Source organism: Mchenga conophoros, linkage group LG17, assembly GCF_057382185.1.
Source record: "Mchenga conophoros isolate Kocher_MC1m ecotype Shallow Benthic linkage group LG17, M_conophoros_male_GT1.1, whole genome shotgun sequence".
Lineage (NCBI taxonomy): Eukaryota > Metazoa > Chordata > Actinopteri > Cichliformes > Cichlidae > Mchenga > Mchenga conophoros.
In genome coordinates this window covers 27,063,092-27,089,817 of record NC_140542.1, presented here as the reverse complement: position 1 = coordinate 27,089,817, position 26,726 = coordinate 27,063,092, and the positions used below count along the sequence as shown (strand labels likewise).

The 26,726-nt window shown below is 40.4% G+C and overlaps 1 protein-coding gene across 1 annotated transcript; it reads left to right on the top strand.

Moving 5' to 3' along the window:
- The first annotated feature begins 3,826 nt into the window (after window positions 1–3,826).
- gnptab (N-acetylglucosamine-1-phosphate transferase subunits alpha and beta) lies at window positions 3,827–26,554 on the top strand. Its single transcript, XM_085252122.1, has 21 exons — window positions 3,827–4,107; window positions 4,540–4,625; window positions 4,941–5,060; window positions 5,264–5,314; window positions 7,213–7,415; window positions 8,423–8,487; window positions 8,641–8,775; window positions 15,194–15,355; window positions 15,504–15,683; window positions 15,799–15,969; window positions 16,081–16,204; window positions 16,291–16,506; window positions 18,208–19,241; window positions 19,323–19,522; window positions 19,654–19,873; window positions 19,969–20,082; window positions 20,166–20,251; window positions 20,325–20,423; window positions 20,555–20,722; window positions 23,011–23,101; window positions 25,128–26,554. Exons 1-21 carry the CDS (start codon window positions 3,946–3,948, stop codon window positions 25,197–25,199), a joined length of 3,759 nt encoding a protein of 1,252 aa, XP_085108248.1. The 5' UTR covers window positions 3,827–3,945; the 3' UTR covers window positions 25,200–26,554.
- The last annotated feature ends 172 nt before the right edge of the window (window positions 26,555–26,726 follow it).

Genomic DNA, 26,726 nt, shown 5'->3' with positions numbered 1-26,726 from the left:
TTCTATTTCTATTCTATTCTATTTGCAGCATCTAGCATGACACCTACAGGTGAGGTATAAAAAGGGCACCTGCGTAACCTCCATGCTAGTAGTCAGATAATTTCAAGTGTACCAATATAGTACATTTGTATCTGATACATTCCTTTAGTGCAATTTTAATAATAATATGAGGCTGACACCGAATTTAAAGGAACGCACGAGACTGTCTTGTGGGAACCACTGCTACTTTTTACGTTTCTCAGTAGCTACTCCTGCAACAACCTGTGATGTGCTGTGTCCCTGCCACGAAGACCATCATTTGACTCGCTTTGCATCGTCCTTACTCGTCACGGGACTCTGGAGAATTCTCTTGTGGTTTCCACAATTCATTTCCTTCTAACCCGTAACTGTCAGAAAATCCCTACTTCCTGTCTCCCGTTTGTCGTGTTGTTCTCAAACTCCAGCCTCTGTCATTGTTGCATTGTTTTACATTACAGTGGAATCTTGTATTATGGTAATAATAATAATGATGATGATGATGATGATGTGGTTTGACTTTCATCAGACAGAATAGAGGAAAGGGAGAAATGACTGAAACGCAGCAGAGATTCCTCCAAAGAAGCTGACATTCTGGTTTCAGGAGTTGCACAATACAGTGTTATGAAGAAACTTTTATTTTCATTTTTACTGTAAGTGGTGGCATGAACAGCAATACAGTCATGAGACTTTTCAATCATATGACAGTATGACATAAAGACAATAATAAAATGACATTATTCAGTTGTTCAGTGATGATGATCAAGGACAAACTGAATTTATTTGAACAACTGAAAAACACGAAAAACTTAATTCTAGTGCATTTTAGTAAAAAAAAGATAAGCTTTCATGTATTCTGTATTTGGTGGATGTTAAGTGAAATCATTTGAGCATTTTTAAACTTTAATTTGAATAATTATGGCATAAAAAATCCATCCAGTATTTCTATTAGATTATTAGAGTATTTTATGAGGTCAAAAAATAACTAGTATTACAGAAATGTTCAACTTCTGTAAGTACTGTATGTTCATTTCACACTGTACTTGGTTTTGGGCTCCTTTACCATGAATTACAGCAGCCTAAGCTGGAGGTGATCAGGTTGTAGTACTGCTAATGTATTACTGATAACCAGGTTGGGTTTTTTTCTAATTGTCTCTTTTGGGCTTTCTAGTCTTTGTTAGACAGATTAGTGAAGAAGAGACAAGAAAGCGCACAGCAAAGACCCTCAGGTCAGAGTCCAACCTGGGCAGCTGCATATCTTCGTTGGCTCGGTCACTGAGCCAAACTGGTAACCGCCTTCAGCTCTTTTCGGTCGAGTGTTTCTTATCTTCCTCGTGATGATGTCTCATATTTGGAGATTCTCTGTGGTGTTCTGATTAGGTGAGTTGGCTGGTCCATTAAGCACAGCAATAACGTGGCCAGCAAATCATTTGGTTGTAGCGTTGGCACTGTGGGCAGCTGCTAAAGAAATCAGCCTGTCAGCAGGTGGAAGCTGACATGCTCTAAAATCTCTTGGTAGAAGCTAAGTTGACTTTGGACTAACCACCACAAACACCAGCAGATGCCATGCACCCAGAAACTTCTCACACCTTGGAGTCTGTGTCTCTCCACTCCTCCATCAGCCTCCAGGATCTTGAGTTCCAAATGAAATGCAAAATTTACCTTTATTTTAAAAGTTTCTGTTTCTCTCTTCAGTCCAGGTAAGACTCTTCTGACACCGTATCTGGTTCAGGAGTGCTTGCTACTAGGACACAACAGTTGGTAGTTATTAATGCTCTGACACCAGCCTTAGTCCACTCCCCATGAAATCCTGAGTAACATGAGTAATTCATTCAAATTGACTTTTGTCTCACGAAAGTTGATTTGAGCCTCTCTAGCCAGCGGATACCGCTGTTGCTTTTGCCTTCCAGTCAGCTTTCCACTAATATGCATTGTTAGAGCACTCTGTGAACAGCCAGTCTTTCCACCAACGACCTGCTGTGGCTCACTTGCCCCTCCTTGTGGAGGGTGTTGATTATCGTCATCTGGACGATTGTGATTGTGGATGAATTTACTGAACAAAGGACATGCTGTATTTATGCCTTTTGAATCCCAATCCACTTACATTGAAAATGAATTGATAAAGAAAATAATGCGATTATTAATTAATGTTAATTAATAATTATAACTAAGTGAACTACTGTATTTCTGGTTTTCATGAGTCATAATCATCTAAATTAGAAGAACAAAATTCTTATAACTTTTCACTTTATGTGTAATTAATATAGATTATATGTAAATTTACCTGTTTGAAGTACATTTAAGAAAAAAAAAATCACCAGACTACTGTCGTTTAACACTATGTCAACAGCTACATGCAGGGTAAAGTTTGATTACGCGGCACAGAGTGGACATGCTACTGATTACATCTAACTTTAAAAAAAAAGAAGCACAAAAACTATTCAGTTTAAAGGTTTGTACCACGTGTTTGGTGAGCACAATTTTGCCAGTCACCACACCCTTTTCTGATCGTGTGTTTCAGCAGATGGAGGGCTTATTTACTACTTGTATTCTTACAAATAAAATCATAAAAACACAGGACTTTTATTTCAATTGAATTTACAGGACGCTGGAGAGCTTTGCTGCATTACAGTATGTTGAATGTTGTTGACATTCCCACAGTAGAAATACACAAATTAGCACATTTTTAAAAATGACCTTAAATCAAGAATTTGGGAATTTGATCTTCCAAATTTCTTGGAGGAGAACCCTCAGACCCATTTTTATTCATATTTTTAGACTTTGGCAAAGTGGTGCCATATTGGATAACTTGTATTTACGCACAGTTATTTGAACAGATGATCTTGTACTGCAGTTGTTCAGAAATGTTCCATTAAGCTCCTGAAATGACATTTCCAAAGCCCCAAACTCAAGGGAGAAATATAATATATATAATATTATAATATACCCCTTTTGTACAATACTAGCAAAACCCCCCAGATAAAAACTACCCTGCACTTTTCATTATAGAATGAAAGTTGCACTTTCAGCATTAGCTCATTGTTTTTGAATTCCTGTCCTTTCTATACACTTATTTTAATAATTAGACTGCAATATGATACATTTTTGTCCAGCAGAAAACTGCTTCCATTTCTTGTGTCCATTTTAGGAGGAATACAAGTTACAGTCTAAGGAAGATGCATATTAAAACTACATATATTGTCATTGTTTTTGTTTACACAGACCCAGTGGTGAAGACAGCAGGTGAAAAATGTGAAGTAAATGTAAAATGAAGTTTTTGGAGTGAAAATAAAGAAACAACAGTTCTGATGCAGTTCCACTGATGAAAGACACTATTATTTAAGTCAACCTCAGTATTGATGCTTTTTATAAATGGTAAAATGGTAAATGGCCTGTATTTGTATAGCGCTTTATGTGGTCCCTATGGACCCCAAAGCACTTTATACTACATTCAGTCCTCCACCCATTCACACACACATTCACACACTGGTGATGGCAAGCTACATTGTAGCCACAGCTGCCCTGGGGCGCACTGATTCAGTAATTCATAAAAAGTTGTGAATATAATATAATATAATATAATATAATATAATATAATATAATATAATATAATATAATATAATATAATATAATATAATACATTTGAAATGTATAAAATGTATTAGGGACAATTGGCATACCGCGAGTTACTCAGTGAGAGAAGGCCGTGAAGGCACCATGCATTCTGCTCCTCGCCGCCAGAGGGCAACAATGAGCTTAAGAGGTGGTGATGGCAGCCGTGCGCGTGCTGCTTCATCAGCGCTGAGGAAGAGTCACAAGCCCGGTTGTCATGTGTCTTGCTCTGTGGCAGGCAGTCAGCTGACAAATCCGGCTCCTGTGTGATGTTTACTTTCTGTTTTCAGCGCGTTTATCTGCGTTTTTTCTGAATGAATGCGGCGCTATGCTTCGCCCAGGAGGACCATGGTAGTCGTGAACTCGGTGTTGAAGCTGGTGCAGAGGCAGACGTACACCTGTCTGTCCCACCGATACGGGCTGTACCTCTGCTTCGGGGGGATCGTGCTCATGATTGTTTCCGCCTTTCAGTTTGGGGAGGTGAGGTTTCTTCTCTTGTTTCAGCTCCTGTCTCTTACAGACAGCCGCTTCTGCTGTCGAGTTAGCTAGCATTTACTTTCTCCTAACAGCTGTTTTCAGCACACCACCTTCCCACCAGAGTCCACTAAAAATTGCTTGTTTGAGCAGATCTTCCTGAAAGTAAACAGAAATGTATTGCATGTCTTTAAACGACACGTCTCCCCAGACTGCCTCTGTTCTGTGTGTATTCTCCATTAAAACCACTACTGTAGCTCTATTTTAATTAAACTGCCTGCCCCTTTTTTTCAGATGTAGTTTAGATTTAGTTACACCAACTGCTACTTGATTTACGTGGAATATCAGATACTAAATCTCCCAAAAATGATTCAGCACTGTAGTGTGCGTGTGATTTTAAAATCGTGAACTACACGGCGTGTTCTTCTGTCCATGCAGGTGGTGGTGGAGTGGAGTAGGGACCAGTATCATGTGCTGTTTGACTCCTACAGAGACAACGTGGGTGGGAAATCATTCCAAAGCAGGTAAAAGAAACCAACCTTGAGCTCATTTCATAGATACATTTTGTGTCTTAGAGGAAATCTATCTTAAGGCATTAGGAACTAGAAATCATAAAAATCTCAAAGCACATTGCACATTTTCTAATCCTAGCAGACAAGAAATGTGAAAGAACCAGACAGGGTTTAGCCATGCATGGATAAAAGTTAATTTACAGAGAAGTGTGTGCTGGGGAGGAAAACGGGGTTGTGGATTTGCAGTTTAAGCGCTGTCTGTTGAATTATGTGTGTGTTTGATTTATTATTTATTTTGGGGTTGTTGTTTTTTTTTGTTTTTTGCAGGCTTTGTCTGCCCATGCCTATTGATGTGGTGTACACATGGGTGAATGGCACAGACATGGCGCTGCTGAGGGAATTGAAGGCAGTCAAAGAGCAACTGGAGGAAGAACAAAAAGCTCAGAGGTAGCTTTATCTCCTAAAGTTCCCAAATACAGTAAAACTCAGCACGAAGGTCAGAGCATCATCAGCTGACATTGATTGGCTTGCTGATGCATGGGAAAAAAAGGGAATTGTGTGATTTTTATCCACCTCTGAAATGTCATCTGGTGTTAAAATAGACTGCAACAGCCCAATAAAATATAAATGCACTGTTCGTTTACACACAGGGAACGCCTGGGGAGAAACACAAGCGAGACAACTGAAGTGCCAAAAGACAGGTGAGTGTGATGATGGTGTACACAGTGGGTGTGTGATCTGTGAAGTTAAATAAGATGAAGTCTTATTTGTTTAGCAGTTCGTTATTTGGAGTACATATTTAGGGCGTGTGTGTAACAATTATGTGGCGACACAGTAGTGCGGGGGTTGGGACTGTTTCCTCACAGCACCTCCAGTTGTGCATGTTAGGTTAACTGTTTATTCTAAACTGACTGCTGAATGTGAGAGTGATTGCATGTTTGTGTAAAAATAATATGCAAGTTCAGGATTTAGATAAAGTGCTTGTGCTCAGTGTTTGTTGCAACACAGTCCACAAGAGTCTAATGCAATGAGAGATATGGAGAAGAAAATCTGGGAAGCTGGTAGCTGTTCTTGTGGACTTGGCCCTGTGTCCCCCACCTCGGAGGAAAATATAAGTTTTTAGTTTGTTTTGGGAACTTCTGGTGCAGCTAATGAACATTGAAGCCTAGCCTTCCTCTTCTGTGTGTTGGTCTGTGATTACAAATAGAAAAATAAATAAAAATGCACATACACACCTTAAGACACCTGCTGTTTTATGCTGGTTCTACACTATATTGCCAAAAGTGTTCTCTTGTCTCTTGTTTACACAGATTGAGTGACAGCCCATTCTTAATCCATAGGGTTTAATATGATCTCAGCCCACACTTTGCAGCTAAAACAGCTTCAGCACTTCAGAAGGCTTTCCACAAGGTTTAGGAGTGTGTTTATGGGAATTTTGGACCATTTTTCTAGAGGTGCATCTGTGAATCAGACACCGATGTTGGACGGGAGGCTGCCTGCACTCCAATTCATCCCAGAAGTGTTCTGTCGGGTTGAAACCAGGACTCTGTGCAGGTCTATGTCTTTATCAGCTTTGCTTTGTGCACTGGTCTGCAGTCATGTTGGAGCATGAAGGGGCCATCCCCAAACTGTTCTCACAAAGTTCGGAGCATGAAATTGCCCAAAATGTCTTGGTGTGCTGAAACATTAAGTTTGTCCTTCACTGGAACTAAGGGGTTGAGCCCAACTCCTGAAAAAAACAAAAACCACACCTTAATCCCCCTCCACCAAACTTTACTTTTAACACAGTGCTTTTGTGTTTATCTATGCAGTCTAATGCAGCTAAGTACCACAGTTCTGCATCATACTGCTCGTCTGTTAACTTACAGAGAGGTTAAAAACAGGTTGCGTCAGTGTGGGTACATGGTGTGTTGAGTTTATTCTCAGACTTGTAGGTGTTGTGAAAAACCTGCTAAATGACTGTTAAAGTCGCAATGCAGTGGCATTGTGTGAACACCGAGGCTGATGTTGAAACAGGAAACACTGGTGGGTTGCACCACACAGAGGGTGTCAACTGATGGGATACCAGTTAGAGAAAAGCAGTTATTATTTTATTAACCAGAATGTTTACCATTGTTTTACTTAGCACTGTGATAATTGGCTTTGTTTGGCTTTTATTTAAGAAAAGGGGTGGTACAAAATTTTTTAAATCTTTTTTTTAATAAAAACGTAAATGCATAATGATATAGAAGTGTACATAGAGGTTTTGAAGAAACAGTATTTTATTATTTTATGTTTTCCTCTTGCTTAAATGATATCAGTGCACTGAACATCTCTTTGGATATTTCCTGTTTCTGCTCAACGCTAAAATGTTGGTAGGAAAAAAACCAGCCCCGTCTTTCTTCTTCCTCCTTATTGTTGACTTTTAACCACAGATACGCGAGGTGCTCAGTGCAACATTTTCATGTCTGCTAAATGCGTAAACATCATCAATTTTATGCATATGTTTTAAACCACAGTGCAAAGGAAGTAGCTCTCTGAGTGAGTGCACAGGTGTAGATGTGCTTATTAAAGGATTATTTATTTATTATTACCCCTTTTTCTGGCCATTTGTTTGCAGTGTTAAGCCTGAATGCCTGCTGTCCCATTGCATCATCGCGCCCATGCTGGCCCTGGATCCCGCTCTGCCGGCCAACATTACGCTCAAAGAGCTGCCATCCCTCTCTCCCTCCTTCTCCGCTGCCAAAGAGCTGCTGCTCATGAACAAACCCTTCCACCAGCCTACCAGCTTCTCCTTGGTCGTCTTTAACTCGCAAGCTGAAGGTAAAGAAACAAAGAGGATCAGTAAAGGATGCTCTTTGAATGACTTCAGTCAGCCGACTGCGGGTGGAAGTGTAGTAGCTGAGCCTAGCGGGCAGTTCGTCACTACAAAACATGTTATTTTTAACTAATGACGTCAGTGATCAATACAGCCGCTGCAGCTGCCAGCAACAGTTTGATCTGCAAAGATGACAGCGGCCAGGATTGAATTATTCATATTCATGCAAGAGCGCTGACGTCCACCCTCTGTGGACAGTGCTAATAGTGTGACACACCGTACAGCATGAAGAGAGACAACACCAGTGGGAGAGCCTAGTTAACAAATAGTGTGTATAAGTGGACGGATTAAGAGATTTTTCTCATTCTATTTTAGTTTTTCTTCTTTATGTTTTACTTGTTCTCCCGACTCATTCAGGCTGTTTTTACCTTACATAGTTCATCGCACCCTTCTGGATCACTTTAGGCGCCTACACACACACACACACACACACACACACACACACACACACACACACACACACACACACACACACACACACACACATTCATTTCAAAGAGGGCGGAGCTGTAAGTGTATACTTTTGTGTGCTTGAAGACATGAAACTATAGCAGGAGTTTAAATTTAATGATAGCGATAACATTAGTGTGGAAGCCAGATTAAATAATCAAGATCGTTGTGCACTGGCATAACACTTGTATTCAGTGCAGTTTCTAACACTAAAACCAGAATTTTGCATTCAGCTTTTGAGGAAACAACTGTGACATAATTCATCTCTAAAATGATGACATTCATCAGTTTTTGTAAAATAATTTAGGGTTTCATTTGCTGACAGGAAACTATTCAGACACAGCATTTAGCAGGCAGTTTGTTTAGTTTGTTGACGTAGCCCACACTTTCCCAGAGTTTGTTCCACTTTGTTTTGCACTTCATGCACGCCTGTCAAAGATCGAACTATGGAAACCTGAAGGTGTGTGTCTGCTGCTCACCATTCGTTCATTGCTCCCTGCAGCCATTAAAGCGTATACAGATGTGTCTAAAGAAGATCAGAAATTCTCTGTGTCCAGATGTTACCTGGTAAGTTTACATCTGTTTTAGCACTTTTTAAGAATTTTGCATTTATTCTCTTTGTGCATGTAATTAATTCTGTTAGCTTTTCCATTTATAAGAGAAGGCAATAAAACACCAAAAGGCTTTTATTTTGAACCTTTGTTGTTGTGTGTCACACAGACAACGGATAAAGAGGCTCCGGGTCTGACCCGCATGCAGACTCTGGCGTATCTGAGCGGCTTCCCTGCGTCCTTCAAGGAGACGGAGAGGTTGCGAGCCAAACTTCCATCTGTCATAACCAGCAAAATCAAACAGGTACCAAAAGTCATTCCTTCTGCTCATTAAATAAAAAATCTTCTACACCACCTTGCTAGAGCATGAAAATAAGGATGTTTTAAAGTTGGTTTTAAAACAGCAGATGGCAGAGTTGCACTTTGGTGAACGTGCAGCAGACGCTGTCACTTTATGTAATTGTATTTCCTACTTTCAAACACTGTATTATTTCCTCCCAATTCCTTGCATTAATTCTTCTTCATCTTATCCCTTATGTGAAATAGTGACATCAGAGCGATGCTAAAGGATGTTTGTATATCACCATCTCAATTACACCAGAGTAGAGAACTATAAGATACTCTCTGATCTTTTTTTTTAAAGCATAGCACCAAATTCTAAGAATAGTCTAATCGCAGAAGTCAAATCCTCCTTGAAGAGGAGATTGCACCTTCCTGCTAAACCTGCGTTTCTCTATTTTAATCGGTGACGTTGTGTTGTGGATAAAGGGCCTCTGTTTAGCTCAGTGTTGTGCTTGTGTATCTAATAATTTTCTCTAATCAGAACTCTGCTTTATATTTTGAGACAGAGGAATGCCACTAACAGGTTGGGATTACTCAGAAATAACCAAGGAAAACAAACCAGGCCAGGGCTGAGTGACCCTGTAGCTCCAGCCGACAGGCTGCAGGACAGGCCTGAGTCTTCTGATAATGCCCTCATGTGGCTGATGAGCACTAATGGGTGATGCATTAGATAAGGTCTTTCATAACTGCCTTTGTTTTTAATAAGAATTCAAAACAAATGTGTTATCAGAAAGTCTTACAGTGTCAGAGGACATTAAAGCAAACCGATAACTTCCAAAAATCCTTAGTATAGAAATTAGTATTTTTAATTGAAGCAGTTAAATAAATTAAATGAACTATTTTTATATTAATATATTTCACAACAGGGTACCCATCTTCTGATGATCACAAAGCTCAAATCATCCCAAACTGGTTTCTTGAATGTATGCTCACTGTACTCATATAAGCACCTTTGAGATGTGGTAGAACGGGACATGATTACAGATGTGCAGCCGATAAATCTGCTGTTTGATAGTATCGTGCCAATATGCACCAAAATCTCTGAGCAATGTTTCCAGGACTCTGTTGAATTTGTGTCATGACAGTTTGACAGTTCTTAAGGCAAAAGTTGGTCCCACCTGGTATTGGACAGGTACCTGATAAGGACTACACTAATAATGAGCTATAACATGTAGGTTAACTGCATTTAATCTAACTCATCATTATCCAACCCAGCTGTCCCGTCATTCCTTCCATTCGTCTCCAAGTCTGCCACCATCTTGCCTGGCAGGTCATGTGATAATAACTAGTGGTATTCAGGCTGTAACCTTAGCTGTCCATGTAGGGGTTAACATTAGAGCAACTGTTTTCAGTGGCGCATTGCCAGCCAGCAGGCCAAAAGGTCACCAGGATTTTTCTGACCTCATCTGCACTCTTAAACACATCCTTGCATCTCAACCACACAGGAAAGATGATGGAAATAGTGTGTGTGTGATTGGTGTTTAGTGGTGGAGGGATTCTAGGTACACAGGCCACCACACAATGCTCAGTTTGGATTTCAGCATATTTCCGGGTGCTTCTTGGCCGGTTCTGTGAAAGAGGGATGATGTGCATAGTGTGGAGGGAGCGGCTGAGCGCTGAGGGGTGGCTGGTATTTATAGCTGGTGTTAGACCGACGACTATAGTGATGAAAGCTGGACCACAGCCCCGATCATCTGCCTGTGCTGTTGCCTGTCAGGTCCTGCCCACTGTGTTTGTGTACAAGTCTGCTGATGTGATTGTATTAGCGTGCGTTTTGATCTGTAGAAGTGTGTGATTGTCCACGTGGTGTGCTGTCTGCTCCATGAAGTGAGGTTACATACAGTATGTTCACAGAAATACAGAGCAAATAAGACAGTCACAAAAATGTTGAATTTCTAAGACAAAGTAAACCGTTTGTACGTGCTTGGCCAGGACATCCTTGTAAAAGAGATTTTATGATCTTGATGGATAATTTTTTTTCCTGGTTAAATACATATGAAATTAATATACAGATGTATAATATATCAGCCAACTGTCATCTGAATGTGATAGAAAGTTTGAGCTGTGTTTGCTTTTATTACCAAGCAGTCTGACTAGGATTTAAACAACTATAAACACAGAGAAATGCCTTCGGTCACTCAGGCTAAATCAGTTTTCACAACTTCCTTGTTTCATTGACAGAAAGAATCCAGAACCCAGAACTTGAGCTATAGAAAATTTCAAAGTAAAAGTTGTGCCTCAGAACTGTAGCCAACATATTTTTGAAGGTGATCCTTTTACTTTGAAAGCAAAAGGATGTCACATTTTTCACAGGTTTCCTAAACCTTGGACAGTGTTTGTAGACTAAGTCCATCACTTCAATTCAAACTACGACAACAGAAATATGCTAGTGACCGATACAATGACAGCGTAGTTTTCCTTGACGACAGCTGGTTGCAATGTGCCCAGTCTGTAGACCTGGTGTAACCAATGTTTTTCCCAGCAACTGTTGTCAGTCTCCAACAATCACTCATAGACACTTGCAAAATACAAATTTTTCCCTAATAATCAGTGGTTGCCAGATGGTTGCAGATCAGTCTCTAGGCCTGTCTGTCTTGGGTCTTATTCAGTTTGAATCACAGTTGTCACAGGTTTGTGGACTGAAATTGCGATGCCAATGTAGCGGTCATCTTTTAGAGCTAAGACTGATTGTGATATGGGTTGAATGCTAGCAACCCTTCAGCAAGGACTGTATAGATCAGGGGTCCCCAATCCCAGTCCACAGGGCTGGTGTCCCTGCAGGTCTTAGATGTGTCCTTGATCCATCACAGCTGATTTAAATGGATAAATTACCTTCTCAACATGTCTTGAAGTTCTCCAGAGGCCTGGTAATGAACTAATCATGTGATTCAGGTGTGTTGACCCAGGGTGAGATCTAAAACCTGTAGGGACACCGGCCCTCGTGGACTGGGATTGGGGACCCCTGGTATAGATTCTTGACACAGCGACTGGCAGATAGATGCTAACTGGTATTTCTATAGCAAATCACAAAAACAGCTGCCTCATGGCGCTTTATCTTGTAAGATTGAGACCCTACAATAATATAGAACAAACCCCAACAATGAAACAACCTCCTTTAAGGAAGCACATGGCGAGAGTGGGAAGGAAAAACTCCCTTTTAAAAGGAAGAAACCTCCGGCAGAAGCAGGCTCATACTTGTGTGCTTCAGTGACCCACAAAGAGAAGGACGATGCAGATCGAGCTGCATGCTGCTGCAACATCCCAGTCCATCTGCTTGAAAAGATCACTCGGCACTGGGTTAATTACTTTATCCACATTGTCAACTTATTTTTCTAGACTAATTACATTGTCCACAGTCCCTGCAGTGACACACGGCCCACAGTGATGAGGGTTTATTATGTGTTGAGAGTATAATACACACGGGACATGTTAATACTGTGGTGTGGAATAACTCGCGCAGCCGCCTGAAGCAGATGAGCTGATGAAATTAAATTTCACGACAACCATTCCCCCTCTACTTCAAAACAAGGAAACCTATCCATATATTTAGTGCCTTTTCTTTTTTTCTTTTTTTTTTGACAGTCTGTGTTCTCCCAAAATTAAGACAGGAAGTGGTCACATGCAATGACAAGAAAATTGAGGACTTTTCCACCTCTGGGTTAGCCGTTGTTAGCTGTGGAACCAGTTTGGTTTCATGTGTCAAGCATGCTGCTGTAAGCGGACGCTGCTGAACATAGCTCGACTGTTTATGATGAGAAATGTTAAAGCAAGACGAAGCAGTTACTGTATGGGATAGCGCTTAATCCTGAAACCCAGTAACAGTAGCACAAGAAATCATTAAATCACTGAACTGATATTAAAGAAGGATTATGATGTAATATGTTTTGTGTTTGCTTACATTAGTTTTTGTTTTTCAGCTTTATTGACAGATACAATGAAATGAAAAAATATGAAGATTTCCAGCAGTCCTTAAACCAAATGTCCTTATAACCAAATATTGTTGTTCATAATTTACTTAAATTAAAAATGAATGTACAAAATGTTCTTATGACAAGTATCTATAGGTCAAATTACCAAAGTTTGGTTATTTTTTATATTGATTATGATGCATTAGATAAAAAGGTTTGTGGGTATAAATTTACACTTCTTTGGAAAGCGTGCGTCTGTGTAAAGCTGCCACACACCTCTGCTTTGTGTGTATGTGCCAGTGCATTATCATGACTATAAAGAGTGCAACCTGATCTGTGCCTTGTTGTCTCCGGGCTGCGTCCCGCTGGGTTTATAAGTCCCAGCTAATCCGCCTCACCTAAAAACAGGAGCAGAGGAAAAAAAGCGGACGAGTGGAGGCAGAACACGATCTCGTGTGAAGGGACTCAAGAAGTTTTTCCTGTAAAGTAAAATACTCGATTACTTGCTGTTAGCAATATTTTACTATTGCAGCTCATTTTGACTATTATACAGCGCTTAAAGAATTTATTAGCTCACCTTTCAGAAACACAAGAAAATACAAATATCCAAAATATTTGTATTTTGTTGTGTAAGACAAAAAAAGTGTTGTTATTTGTTAGATAAATAAGAAAACTTAATAAGTTTGACCTGGCACACTGGACTTCTCTAAAAAGTCAGAAATTAACCAAACATAACATTTAAACCCTAAAACAAATGGTTTTTGTTCAGGAATGCAAGTAAATACTCAAACAGTTTTAGAGTAAAGTACTTGTGGACACTGGTGGATTTATCAGTGCAGAACCATAAAAGAAACATTTTGGTAAATATCAGCACTGTTAATCTTAGGGAAGCTGTCGCATAAAGCTTCCACTGTATCTTGGTCTAATAAATTTATTAAGCATTGCATATTTATATCTCAAGTTTTTTGCAGTATTTTTATATGGAGTTTATTTGTATATAAACATCCTTACCCTGTAATGCCTGTGCCATGAAGAAAACTTAAAAATTCAAAGTATTTAAAAAAACAGACAAATTCAAAAAAATAAGAAATAAAGTCTTTATTTGCATAAGAAAGTTTTAATTTGTATGATTTTTGTTGAATACAGGAATATTGAGAATTTATTGCTCACAGTTTGTTTATTTTAAGCAAACATATACAGTGGTAAAAATGACTAAAAAGTGTTAAAGGATTAAGAATATTGTTCTTTAATGGCTAAAGTGGTCAGAAAATGATGCAGAGTGAAAAAGGTGCAATATTTTACTTAAAAAAAAAAAATGAAGCAGCTGAAAGTTTTTTGCTGTTCATGTTGTGGAGGCGTTTTTTAATGTTTGAGAGAGTAGACAAAAGGTTTTTAATATCCAAGGCTGGGGGCTCACACACTCGCACGCACGCACGCACGCACACAAACACACACAGAGGGCTTTGATGCCACACATAACTCCTCTGAGATCAGACAGAGTCATATTCATGTGACCCTGCTGGAGAAGATGACATCACAGAACTTTCCGAACTCTCACCTCTTTATACGCACGCACGTGTATCTATGACTTCAGAGGACCTTTACTGTGACTAGCTTATCTCTCTATCAGCTAACTTTAACTGTAACTACTGCTTGCCTAACCTTTTGAGGAACTGCTTTTGTCTCCATGGAAAGACTTAGTCAACTGTTTTTTCCAGTCATTTTTGTCAGCCTCATTTATCGCCGTCTTTCAGAATTTTCCCTCTCCTAGTCTCTGCTGCTTTAAATTGAAATCTTTCTCACTGTTGCATATGGAGAGTTTTGATTTTCGGCTTTATCGGGGAGCATTTTTAAGTTGGTAACTCTGTCCAACTAGAGGTTTAGTGCTTTTAGGTTTTAGAAGGAGAATTAAGCCTTATGTAAAATGCTTGTTTTTACTTTTTGTGGATTAATAAAATAATAATAAGCCTATAAACATGTCAACAGCTCTGTGAATTGCAGCTTCAGTCCACTGAGTAATATTTTATGAAAGTTTACCACCATTAACAGCTGTCTTTAGTGCTCTAAATCTGTAGGTTTAGCATGCTTGGCACTAAACAGAAGCTACAGCTGAAGATGGTAAACAGGTTTTTAGTCCAGAAGTGTAATTTCAACCAACTTGATAAGTGACATTTGAATAGTCAGAAATGACAAAGTTGATAGACGATGTGTACCAAATGTGACTGCAGATTTGTATTTAAACACCAAAAAATGTAGCCCCCTGGTGGCCGTAAGACAGAACAACATTAAAAGGTATTGTGTGAATTGCAGGATCAAAAGTAGAGCCTAAACATTAGTATATCTTTATCCTTTATCCTCTGCTTCATTTATTTTTACCAGGTCAAGTAACTTATTAAAATGCTACTGCAAACCACTGGACTATTCTTCCAAGCAATTAACACTGTAATTGAAATGTGTTTATTTGTCCCTCAGTTTGAGTTGTACTCAGAAGCCAGCATCGCCCTGCTCCACCTCAACACGCAACAGGATTTCACTGACTTGACTCAGCAGGCCAAGAAGAACCTGACACTGGATGGGAAAGAGTTAACCATCAGTCCTGCATACTTGTTCTGGGACCTCACTGCTATTTCACAGGTAGAGTCTTCTTTTTTTTAATCCTTTAATAATTGGCATTTGGTTTATTTATTTATTTTTTACACAGTATTGCAAGATGTGTGCGGTAGGCACTATATATAAGATATATAAGATGTTAAGAAAGAAGTGTTGTGTGTTTGCCCTCCAGTCTAAACAGGATGAAGATGTATCAGCCAGTCGATTCGAGGACAACGAGGAGCTTCGTTATTCGCTGCGCTCTATTGAGAGACACGCCCCCTGGGTGCGACACATCTTCATCGTCACCAATGGGCAAATTCCCTCCTGGCTCAACTTGGATAACCCCAGAGTTTCAGTTATTACACATCAGGTAAAACTTGAGCCTCAACTTCTACAACAATAAAGGTCCGGCTGGAATACAGAAGCTATGCTTTTATTCATAGTTTATTGTGTAAATTAGCTAACTGCTCCTTTTGGATTTCCAGGATATCTTCTCGAACCACAGCCACCTTCCCACTTTCAGCTCACCTGCTATAGAGACCCACATCCATCGTATTCCTGGGCTCTCCCAGAAATTTATTTACCTCAATGATGATGTGATGTTTGGCAAAGATGTGTGGCCTGATGACTTCTACAGCCACTCAAAAGGACAGAAGGTGCGAACACAACATGAAAAGTGCTCACAGTTAAGTTTTCCCAGAAATATGAGCCACAGTTTCATTTTTTAAATACTGAAAACTGGCTTTATTTTGCTCAATTCCCTGCAGGTATACCTCACCTGGCCGGTTCCTAACTGTGCAGAAGGCTGCCCAGGATCCTGGATCAAAGATGGGTACTGTGACAAGGCCTGCAACAACTCAGCTTGTGACTGGGATGGAGGAGACTGCCTGGGTAAAGATATCAACACCGTTGCGTCTTTTTTGTAAATGGGCATGTTTGTGCTGTGTATATTAAATTTTTTAATCCTTCTCTAAAAGGTGCAGCAGGGAGCAGTCGATTCCCTGGTGGGGTCGGTCCCGGTGGGGCTGGAGGGGCCGGGGGACAGGTGTGGCAGTTTGCAGGTGGTCTAGGAGGCATAGCGGGGACATCCTACTGCAATCAAGGCTGTGCCAACTCCTGGCTGGCTGACAAGTTCTGTGACCAGGCCTGTAATGTACTTTCCTGTGGCTTTGATGTGGGAGACTGTGGCCAAGGTATGTTTAAAGCAATACATGTAATAGTGTTTGTTTTGTTTATTTTTTTGGTGTTTCTTTTGGTTTTTACTATTTTATAATATAACCCTCAAAGGTAATCAGGTCTTTCTGTTGTATTATTTTAGGTTCAATACCTGCAAAAGGATTAATAAATTGGTAATATGTACAAATATAACTGCTAATAATATGTAATAAAATATGCTGACAAAAATCCTTTTAAAACGTAAACATTTTAAAATCATAATAGGTAAAATACCAGACTATGGTAAATTATGTTTTAAAGAATAAAAGATTTATTTTATTAATCTACTCACTTAGTTACTTTCTCATTTTATTATTTATTTAGTTACTCATATACATACTTGTTTATTTTATTGATACCAGAATTTAAATTACTCTGTTGCAGATTCAGCACAAAGAATAAAGTAAAAGCAGTAGTCTACACTAAAAACAAAAGACTTTGTTATACTTGGAACAGCCATATTGTCAAAATTGTAAAAATTGTCATATGCAACATGGATAAATGAAGATAACAAAAAAGACATAATAAAAACTATCCCCAAAATTAAAAAATTACTGCAATTAAAGCCCCAAAAATGACATGAATATACAGTAGCTTAGAAACTATGAGCACAGCTAAATAGAGAATGTAGAAAATATTTTTTTAATAAAGGTGAAGACGTTTTTCAGTTAATTACATTTTAAATGAGATGCAATCAGGAGCTGAAATGTAGAATGAACGTATGTATTGTGACATGAACTAGCAAAGACTGTGCGAATCGTTCCGTAAACAGCAAAGCTGTAAGAGATGTTATACAGTGTGTTTAACTGCATGTCCAGCAAATGGTGCAGAGGCTGGTCAGGATCCTGACAGAGGAAGCCGAGCAGTGTGGTGAATCAGTCAGGAACAGTATTGATGAATTTCCTCAGTGAGTAATATGGACGCATTCCAACAGCCGGCAGGTCGATAATCAGGTGACAGAAATGCTCCTTCACGGTAACATATCCAGGATTATGGCACTTTTCACTCACTTCTTCTTACTGCTCAGATTAGTGTCTCTGTCTTATCAGTATAGCCACACAATATATCAATATATCAATCTGTCTGCGTGTTTGTCTCTTTGTCCACCAACTCCTCCTAGACCTTTAGGAGATGAACAACCAAACTTGGCACAAAGGTGCATCGTAGGCCCCTGAATGTTCTGATCTGTATCAGACACCACAGTGTTATCATATTGCCCTCCACCCACCTAACAACAGGCTGAAATGACTTGGTTTTTGACTTTTTGCAGCTATAACATCTTATGAAAGCTAAACTATACATTATATATTGTAACGTCATTATGTTGCCTAGCAAGCACCCTTTTGCATATATGCACCCACAACTCTTTATAAAAGCTTTGCAGCACAGACGATACTGTAGCCAAACATGTATTAATAATATTACTAAGTATCCTATAAGAACTTATAAGGATTGACTTGTTTTTATGTTCTGACACCATAGTTCTTGAATACACAGTCTAAATGTGCAGTGTAATTTGCGTATGAACAATAAACAAGTTTATGTTTTTATTTAAAGTGAACCTTTTTGTTGCTACTAGCACCCTAAACATATTCTTTTGTCGTAGGGGGGAAAAAGACATTCGAAGTGTGTCCCTTGGGGAAGTGAGAACGTTTTGAAAGAACTCTTTTCTTTTTTAGAACACTTTAACGAGCTGCATCATGTGACCCTACTGAGGAACCAGAGCCACTACACGCTCCCTGTGGGTGAAGTCAGGCCGTATTTCAGCTTTGAGAAACTCGCTCACAGAGTCTCCGAAGCCCACATCAGCGAGAACCCCGTGGTGCGTCACACCTCTGTCGCAAACAAGTGGAAGACCATTCACCTGCTGCTCCACCCTGGTTACAACGCGACCCAGATCCACTACAACCTCACTTTTCAGAGAGACGACGACACAGAGTTTGCTATGAGCTTCAGTGTGGCTGTCGACACCCGTGAGGTTTCTCAAACTAACGCGTCCCCGACTTCAAGCAAAGATGCAGGAAAAGAACCGAACGCGACTCCGACCCCGGACCCAGTGTTCCCTTTCTCTGATATTCCTGAAAACAAACGAGGGCCTAAGCTCAAGAAAGGGCGGCCTGGAGATCCTCAGACTATCATAGAGGTTCCTTCTTTAAATGTGTCACTTTTACCAGCTGCTGTGCGCAAAGAGCTTCAAAAGCTGGAGGAAAAGCTTCTGATCGGTGACATTACTATGAAGGGTTACAATCTCACAAAAGCTGAACTTTTAAAGCCTTACAAGAACCTGGCGGAAAAGCATTTGATCCCTGATTCACAGCTAGGCAAAGATGATGCGAGCAGAGTCCAGAAGAAGTCCTATAAAGACTTGGACGGAGAGGATTTGAAAGGAAAAGATGAAACTGGAAATAAAGAAGAAATGTCTAAGAAAGATGTTGCCGTGAAAGACAAACCCGTTACTCCTCTCGTACCAGTCCACATTGATGATAAACTTCTGAAAGATTTGATAACTGAAAGACCTTTCTCTCTGAAAACTGCGATTGAGAGGCCCCTGACATCAAAGCTTTTAAACAGACTTTCCCTCCAAAAAAGTGCGGAGAGTCAGGCTGAGCCGGATAATGCTGCTGCAGTGGGGAGAAGGCTCCAGCACTTCATCTCCTCAGACCGAGGCTTCCTGCCGTGGGAGAGGAGAAAGTATTTCCAAGCTTTACTTGAGGTTTGTACATCCCTGTCTTCAATTTAAAGCTCCACTCAAAAAACTTGATTAAAAGTAAATAAATTTGTGTTTACTCCACAGGAAGAGGAGCGTCTTGAGAGCGAAATGGCGTATGAGACCGATGGCACCGCTACCAGGCGAAAGCTTCAGGACACTTTTGCTGACTCGTTGCGCTACGTCAACAAGCTGCTCAACGGCCAGTTTGGCTTCACGTCTCGCAAAGTCCCCGCACACATGCCGCACATGATCGATCGTCTCATCATGCAGGAGCTGCAGGACACGTAAGTGATATTCTGTCTTATCAAATCAGATTTATATAAATATATTTCTATTTCTATACATGCTTAGAAACAGCTCATCTGTTTCTAAACAGTCATTATTTATATCAACCACTCTGCTTGGTCTTCTTCAGATTCCCGCAAGAGTTTGACAAAACATCGGCCCACCGTGTTCGTCACTCTGAGGACATGCAGTTTGCCTTTTCATACTTTTACTTCCTGATGAGCGCTCAGGATCAGCTCAACGTGTCCGAAGTGTTTGATGACATCGACACCGATCATTCGGGTATCTTGTCTGATCGTGAGATTCGAACTCTCGCTACAAGGATCCACGAGCTTCCACTAAGCCTCCAAGTTAGTCAAAACATCTTTCCCAGCGTACATGTCAGTAAACAGTTTCCAACAGTTCCAGTTTTGAGTTTTGTTTTTATTCTTCGTGCCGTTTTTAGGACCTGACAGGTTTGGAGCAGATGCTGATAAACTGCTCTAAGACACTCCCAACTAACCTGACCCAGCTTCACCTGGTCAACCCCACTCAAGAAGCCTACTATGATCCTAGCATGGTGAGATGTACAGCTGGCTTGACAAGGTAATATTTATTCAGTGTTGAATTATTTGGCTGATTTTCTGTTTTCCTAATCTGCAGCCTCCTGTCACAAAAGGCCTCATCCTCCACTGCAAGCCAATCGCAGAACGTATTCACAAAGCCTTCAGAGACCAGAATAAATACAAGTGAGATTTAATTTATTTCAATGTGTACGAGTAGTTGTGTATACTAAGCTGACAGAGCGCTTTTGATGGACAGGTTTGAGATCATGGGGGAGGAGGAGATAGCTTTCAAGATGGTGCGGACCAATGTGTCCCACGTGGTCGGCCAGTTAGATGACATTAGGAAAAATCCCAGGTGAGGAGAACTTTATATTCCTTAGAAGCAGATGCTTTTTCATTGTTTTACCTTAATGCGGTGCAATCAAAGTTTACATCTCTGCCATCCTTGTTGTTGAACTGTGTTATTTTCTTTAATTTCACCAAAAGGAAGTTCATCTGTCTGAATGATAACATCGACCACAGTCATAAGGACGCTGCCACAGTGAAAGCTGTGCTGAGAGATTTCTACGAATCAATGTTCCCGCTGCCGTCCCAGTTTGAACTGCCCAGAGAGTACCGCAACAGGTTCCTGCATATGGAAGAACTCCAGGAATGGTATGTTTAGCATTTTTAGCAAGTTATATCCATTAACTGCCATCTAATAAGTGCTAACTTCTAAATAAAATAATATCAGAGTTTAAATTGTTAGAAATCTGTCGATAGAGTTACACAGGAATATGCACCAATCAAGCAGAAACCGAACCAAGAGATTCAGTTTAGTGGTTTGAATTAGCAGAAATGATGTCTCACAAATAGGGATGGGTATCGTTTAGGTTTTATCCGATACCGGTGCCAAATCGGTACTTTTGAAACGGTGCCGGTGCTCAAACGGTGCTCAAACCGGTGCTTAAAGAATGGAGAACACAAAATTGGTCCAAAAACCTCTCATGTTCAGCTGTTTTTTTGTAAAAAGATAACAATGTTAGCCTTTTCTGCAGCTATGGGGCATATATGGTATCACTCTTGGCTGGAAGCAGTGCTTAATCAATGGAAAAAACACAAACTTTGTCCAAAAACCTCTCATGTTTAACTGTTTTCCACTTTTTCTTTGGTCATTTTAGCCTTTTTGGCCAGGGTGAAGGGAGTATCTGCCATCAAACAAGAAGACAGTCGCATGTAGCTATGATGATGTTTGCTAGTTCACCTTACATGCATTAATGTAATAACGTGGTTAGCCTACTCAACGTAAATCACACAAGAACAACATTAAGCTACTCACGCAGAGAAGAACGGCTGCTGCTGCCATCAAATACGGCGCATTTCTCGGCTTTTAAAAAAACGCTATGCTTCGCCAGGTGTTTCATGAGATTCGAGGTGTTACCTCCTTTAACAGTATCAGCTTAAAGCACTTGTTGCAGGCTGCTGAGTTTGCATATTTTGCTGTGAAGTACAGCCAGACTTTTAACCGCTTCGCCTTGGACATTTTTAATCTGTAGCTCTGTGCTAACAGAACGTACGTACCTGGCCCCGCCTACTATCCTCGGAAACGTAAAACGATTGGCTAAAAGTGTATCACAGCTCAGGAAAAAAAAAGCACCGAAATAAAGCACCGAAATGTGCGCTGCTTTTCGGTCTGGTTACTACCGTTTATGTCAGAACCGGTGCCATCATGGCACCGGACACCGGTACCCATCCCTACTCACAAACAGTTAGCAACTTCTAGCCACCTGTTACAGCACATATCCAGCCTCTGCCTTACCTCTGCCTTTGTCATGGATTACTTCTAAGCCTTAATTAAAAGGGCGAGTTATTTAAAAATTTGCGTCTGTAAAGTTGGTCTGAAGAGGACCAGAATAATTTTATGTATCAGGCTGTAAACAAGCTTATTTTTGCTAGTTTGGCATTTTAAGTGTGGAGGTGGACTCACTTTTGGAGTGAGCATCAAGTGGTCATGCAAGGAACTGCAGTTTTCAGCCCCAGAGGTCGCAGCTGGGCTAAACAACCTTTAGTTTAGACTCCTGAAAATATCAGAGAATTCAAAATTTTCATCTCTCTGATTCAGTGAACACAGATTTGTGGAAGCTGATCCCCCCTGTAACATTGAAATTTATGGATGAACTGCCTTTAGGTTACATTTAAATTGTCTGCTTTGTCAACTGCAGCGAGGAGTAGGTCACCAGAACAGTAGTGAATATTTTTAATCACTTTTGTTACATGGCATATTTGAAAGCTTTGTCTATTAAATATCCATAAATAACAGGAAAATGTGTAGTTTTTTGTCAAATATGGCAACACCTTTTGGCAACAAGAACTGAGATGCTTTAAACTAAGGCATGCACACAAATATAACTTTAAGCTCTGACTCCTTCCCTCACAGTCGAGCTGTTTTCTCCATTCATACTAAGGTATGAATTAGTGTCTGTCACCACGCAGGACAGCGCATTGCCATGTTGGACCAGTGGGAATCCCTCTGGAGAGTTACAGGGCTCTTTGTCAGGGATCCTGCTCCTGCATTCAGGGCGCTTCACCAAGGGAATGCAAGCCTCACATAGAGGCTTTGTAATTAGACCGAGCCGCTTCAGATGAATCACTAGTTTTAAGATGCTTGTAAGATCAGATGGTTGAGACTCTCAACTCCACCCCTTCCTTTCCACATCTATTTTCCATGTCTGTTTGTAAGCTTGACAGGCAGATGGTGTTGGGTGATGTCACCTTGTCATTCCATTGCTGGCTGTCCTCTGCGTACTGCATGCTTCCTCCTTGTTACATCACACCTTATCATCCACTGACCTGCCACTGCGAATGTTTACCTAATGCAGAACGATCATTTGACGCCTGCCTCTGTACCTGTTGGAGTTGGATTGAAGTTTTTTTTTAACTGTTTGAAATGTGTTGTTTCCCAGGCGGGTGTATCGGGACAAGTTGAAGTTCTGGACCCACTGTGTCCTCGTGACCCTCGTCATCTTCACTGTCATATCCTTCTTCGCCGAACAGGTCAGTGTTAACCATGAACCACGCTCTGCTCATTTAGACATTCAGACAAAGATACACACAGAATTTGCTTGCACACCTCTCCGTTTCCATGATTCACGCTTGAGTTATGATAACGGCCTTCGCTACCGAAATTCCTCTCTGAGGAGCGTCCATCTCGTGTGTCGAGCTAGTATGACCAGCTATGTCGTGACCGGCCTTTATCAAGATGAAAGACCCCAGCAGCCTTTTATGGAAGGCAAGACTTAACTGTCTTTGTTAACTGGGATCAGACAATTCCTGCTATATATTGAACCTTCAGAAAAGTTGCATTTCAAGCTGTAATAATATACAGAAAGTACTTAAAATCATTTTAAAAGCAGGAAAATATTATTGGACACATTTCAAATTCTTCCTCTTTGGTGTTGGAAACGGTTTAAAACAAATGCCACGAGTTGTTTAACAAATACTAGTCGACTGTTCTGAGGTACCTTCCTAATCCAGAGGTTTCCAGTTTCTCCTCAGCGAACTAAAAGAAAGGTTAATAGTTGCAGTGACCTTAGGAGAATTTCCTTCACAGAAACCCACGGGACCAGTGTGTCACACTTGTCTTGTGTCGTTGTCACTGTACACAGACTGACTTCTGATGTCTTTCTGGCACTATCTGAATCTGGCTGCCCTTCTGTTTATGTCAGAGTTTAGATTGGAGAGATCAAATGTGTCTTCACTCCTCAGAGGGAGGTGATTTTACTCGGCTGCTCCATGTCTAAGATTATCTTTGCTTTCTTGAGTTACAAACATCTGAGGGGACTCTGGTATCAAAGCCTTGATTGGTGAAATTAATAGTTTGACATTTTGGGAAATATACTTGCAGTCTGGGCACAGTTACATGAGAACATTGATGCCACTTATAACCCTTTGCTGTTGCTAAAAAAACAAATGAAAAATGGTGCCAATGAGGAGGTCGAGACGTGGAGTCAAACTGCCGACCTTCTGATTTATAAACCTTTGCTTTACCACACACACTGTATCCTTTTGACAGTCGTGAAAAATGAAATGACAGCAATTTCCTGTGCTGTGATTTAAAAGTCGTGTTTTCCTATTTTTAATAAAGAAAAATGTTATTTTAGATACAATAGATCTGCATTTGGCAGCAATAACTTGAGCTAGATATTTTCTGTATGACTTTCCCAGTCTCACATATATTGCTGAGGAATTGGCATTAATTCATGCACAGCTCTCTTAAGGTCTCTGCACAGCATTTAAACCAGGTTGAGGTTCATTCTTCCCTTTTTCAGCCTTTGTGCTGTAGATTTACTGCTGTTCCTGACGCAGTTTGGGCCAAGCTTTAACTTTAGGCCTCACACTTGACTCTAGAATACTTTGGTATACAGAAGAGTTCATGGTTGGCTCTATGCCTCCAAGGTGCCCAGGTTCTGTGGTCACAAAACGAGCACAAATGACTACCCCTCCGCCACCGTACTGACAATTGGCATTAGGTGTTTGTGCTGTTTGGTTTTCTCCCGACACGGTGCTGTGCATTATAGCCAAATATCTATACTTTGTGGTTTGTTTGACTTTGCAAACCTAAGCTGTGCTGTCATGTTCTTTAAGACTGAATAACAAGCCATACTTACTCAGTGTTTTTCTAATTCTGCTGTGATGAACTTTAACATTTAACATGCTAACTGATGCCTGTAGAGTCTAAGATGTAGATTTCGGGGGTTTTGTAGTTTCTCCATGAATCACATGGTCTGATCTTGGAGTGAATTTGCTTTGACAACCACTCCTGGGAAGATTGCGGCAATATATTCACACCGGAATTTGCCAGACCTGCAAACTGCCTTGACCTTTTCTTTGCTTTTATAGAGGTGCTCACATTTGCTGATGATCATTTAATTAGGTGCATTATAGATTGGATAGATAGATCTCTATCTCCTCCATGTCTGTTCAGAAGGAAGTTAATGACCTTTATTGCCACCCCTTTCATATTCAATCAGTTGTTCTCCAGGTTTAGTAGTGACATTTCCCCTTTCCCCTGTTCCTGCAGCTCATCCTGCTGAAGCGAAAGCTGTTCCCCAGACGCAGGATGAACCGGGAAAGCAACCCGGAGCGGGTGTGAAAGCGGAAGACTTCCCTCTCTTCATTTTATTGAACAACAGCCTTGGCGCCTCCTCTCCACCTCCACAGTGAGCACAGGAGAAGGATGCAAGCCAGCTGGAAAAAGCAATCCAAGATCCTCGGCGCAGAATTGCATCACCGTGGATTTGAGGAGAGACTCGTGTGAAATGTTAATGAAACATTTTTCAGAAGATAATAGACAGGGCTGGCCGGTGAGGAGAATAGCAGCCAGACAGGAGGTGCTCATAAATCTTCTTCTCTTCCACTGGAGGCACCCGAGACTTTTTACACACCACGAACAAGCAACACTCCTTCCACCCTGCACCACCCTCCTCACGTCCTGCCCTCAGCATGCCACTGATTAGTATTCTGTTAAAGTGGGAAACACTTGATATCAGCATGTCAGTGTCTGTCGAGACAAATTTAAAGGTTTTTTTGTTTGTTTGTTTGGTTGGTTAGTCAGTTAAATCTGGTGGTAAAAGTCTCTTTACTGTTTTTTAATCTGTTTTATATCACTGTAAGTTTTTGGAGGGTTTTGTTTGTGTTTGAGGATGCTGCCTTTGCTGCTGGGATGCTGACAGACTCATAGAGTCAAATGATAATCAACACAGTCATTACTTCTAGTTCTTTTGTGTTTATGTTATAGCTAATTTTAAAAAGATTGAGGATCAAATTTATACATATAGGACAAATAGGAATAGGTGATTAAAGTGTTGGACGCCATATCTTCGTCTGCCATATTTGAAACAAGAAAACTTTTAGTGCCTTCGTTGTTCATTCCTGCTTGTTTAAATGTTTTTGTTAATCTCCCTTTGGGATTTTAAAAGGTCTTCTTGTAAATGCTAATGATATCTTACTCTAATCTTGTGGTTTACAGTAAGAATGAATGGGATGCAGGATAATATGAATATAATTCTCTGCGTGGTACAAATGTAAGTGATTGGTGGAGCTATATTAGAAGTAATACTACAGCTTTCAAAGCTGCCTGTACGTGTGTCCCTGTGGGACTCAGCAGGCTCGCTGCTGTCTGAAATTCAGACCTCCTCAGCATGTTCTCTAACTTATTTTGATTGTATTGTTGTGACAGTGAGCCCCGTGACTGACACAGCCGATTTGAGTTCTAGAATGTAAACGATACGCAAGTGTTTTCCTCTGAACGCCAGTTTTATAGTGTTTCTTATTATAGTGACAAAAATGGAAATGAGCACTAGCAGCTGTCAGCATTTTGCCACTGTGCTCTGGGTTCATAGGATGTGTGTCAGCAGATGAGACGCTGAGAGCCATATTTGGAAGATGAATTTACTCTAATTGCACCAGTTTCGTTGGTTTAACAGAAATAAATGTGATTTGGTTCGGTCAGCTTGGTGTTTTTGTCAGTACTGTTCACATTACTCTTTCCACACTTACTACAATTTTATTCCTCAATTCCTCACCTCAGACTAATAATCAGGGCTCGTCAGATTTCAGACGTCAATAAATTTACTTTTACAGGCATGTTTAAGGGACTTTCAACATGGCATGGTTGTTG

Excerpts from the sequence above, each read along its gene's own strand:
- gnptab (XM_085252122.1), top strand. The coding sequence starts at position 3,946 with ATGCGGCGCTATGCTTCGCCCAGGAGGACCATGGTAGTCGTGAACTCG. Across the intron at positions 8,488-8,640 it reads CTGTGTCCAGATGTTACCTG|ACAACGGATAAAGAGGCTCC; the intron begins GTAAGTTTACAT and ends TGTGTCACACAG. Across the intron at positions 15,970-16,080 it reads GCCACTCAAAAGGACAGAAG|GTATACCTCACCTGGCCGGT; the intron begins GTGCGAACACAA and ends AATTCCCTGCAG.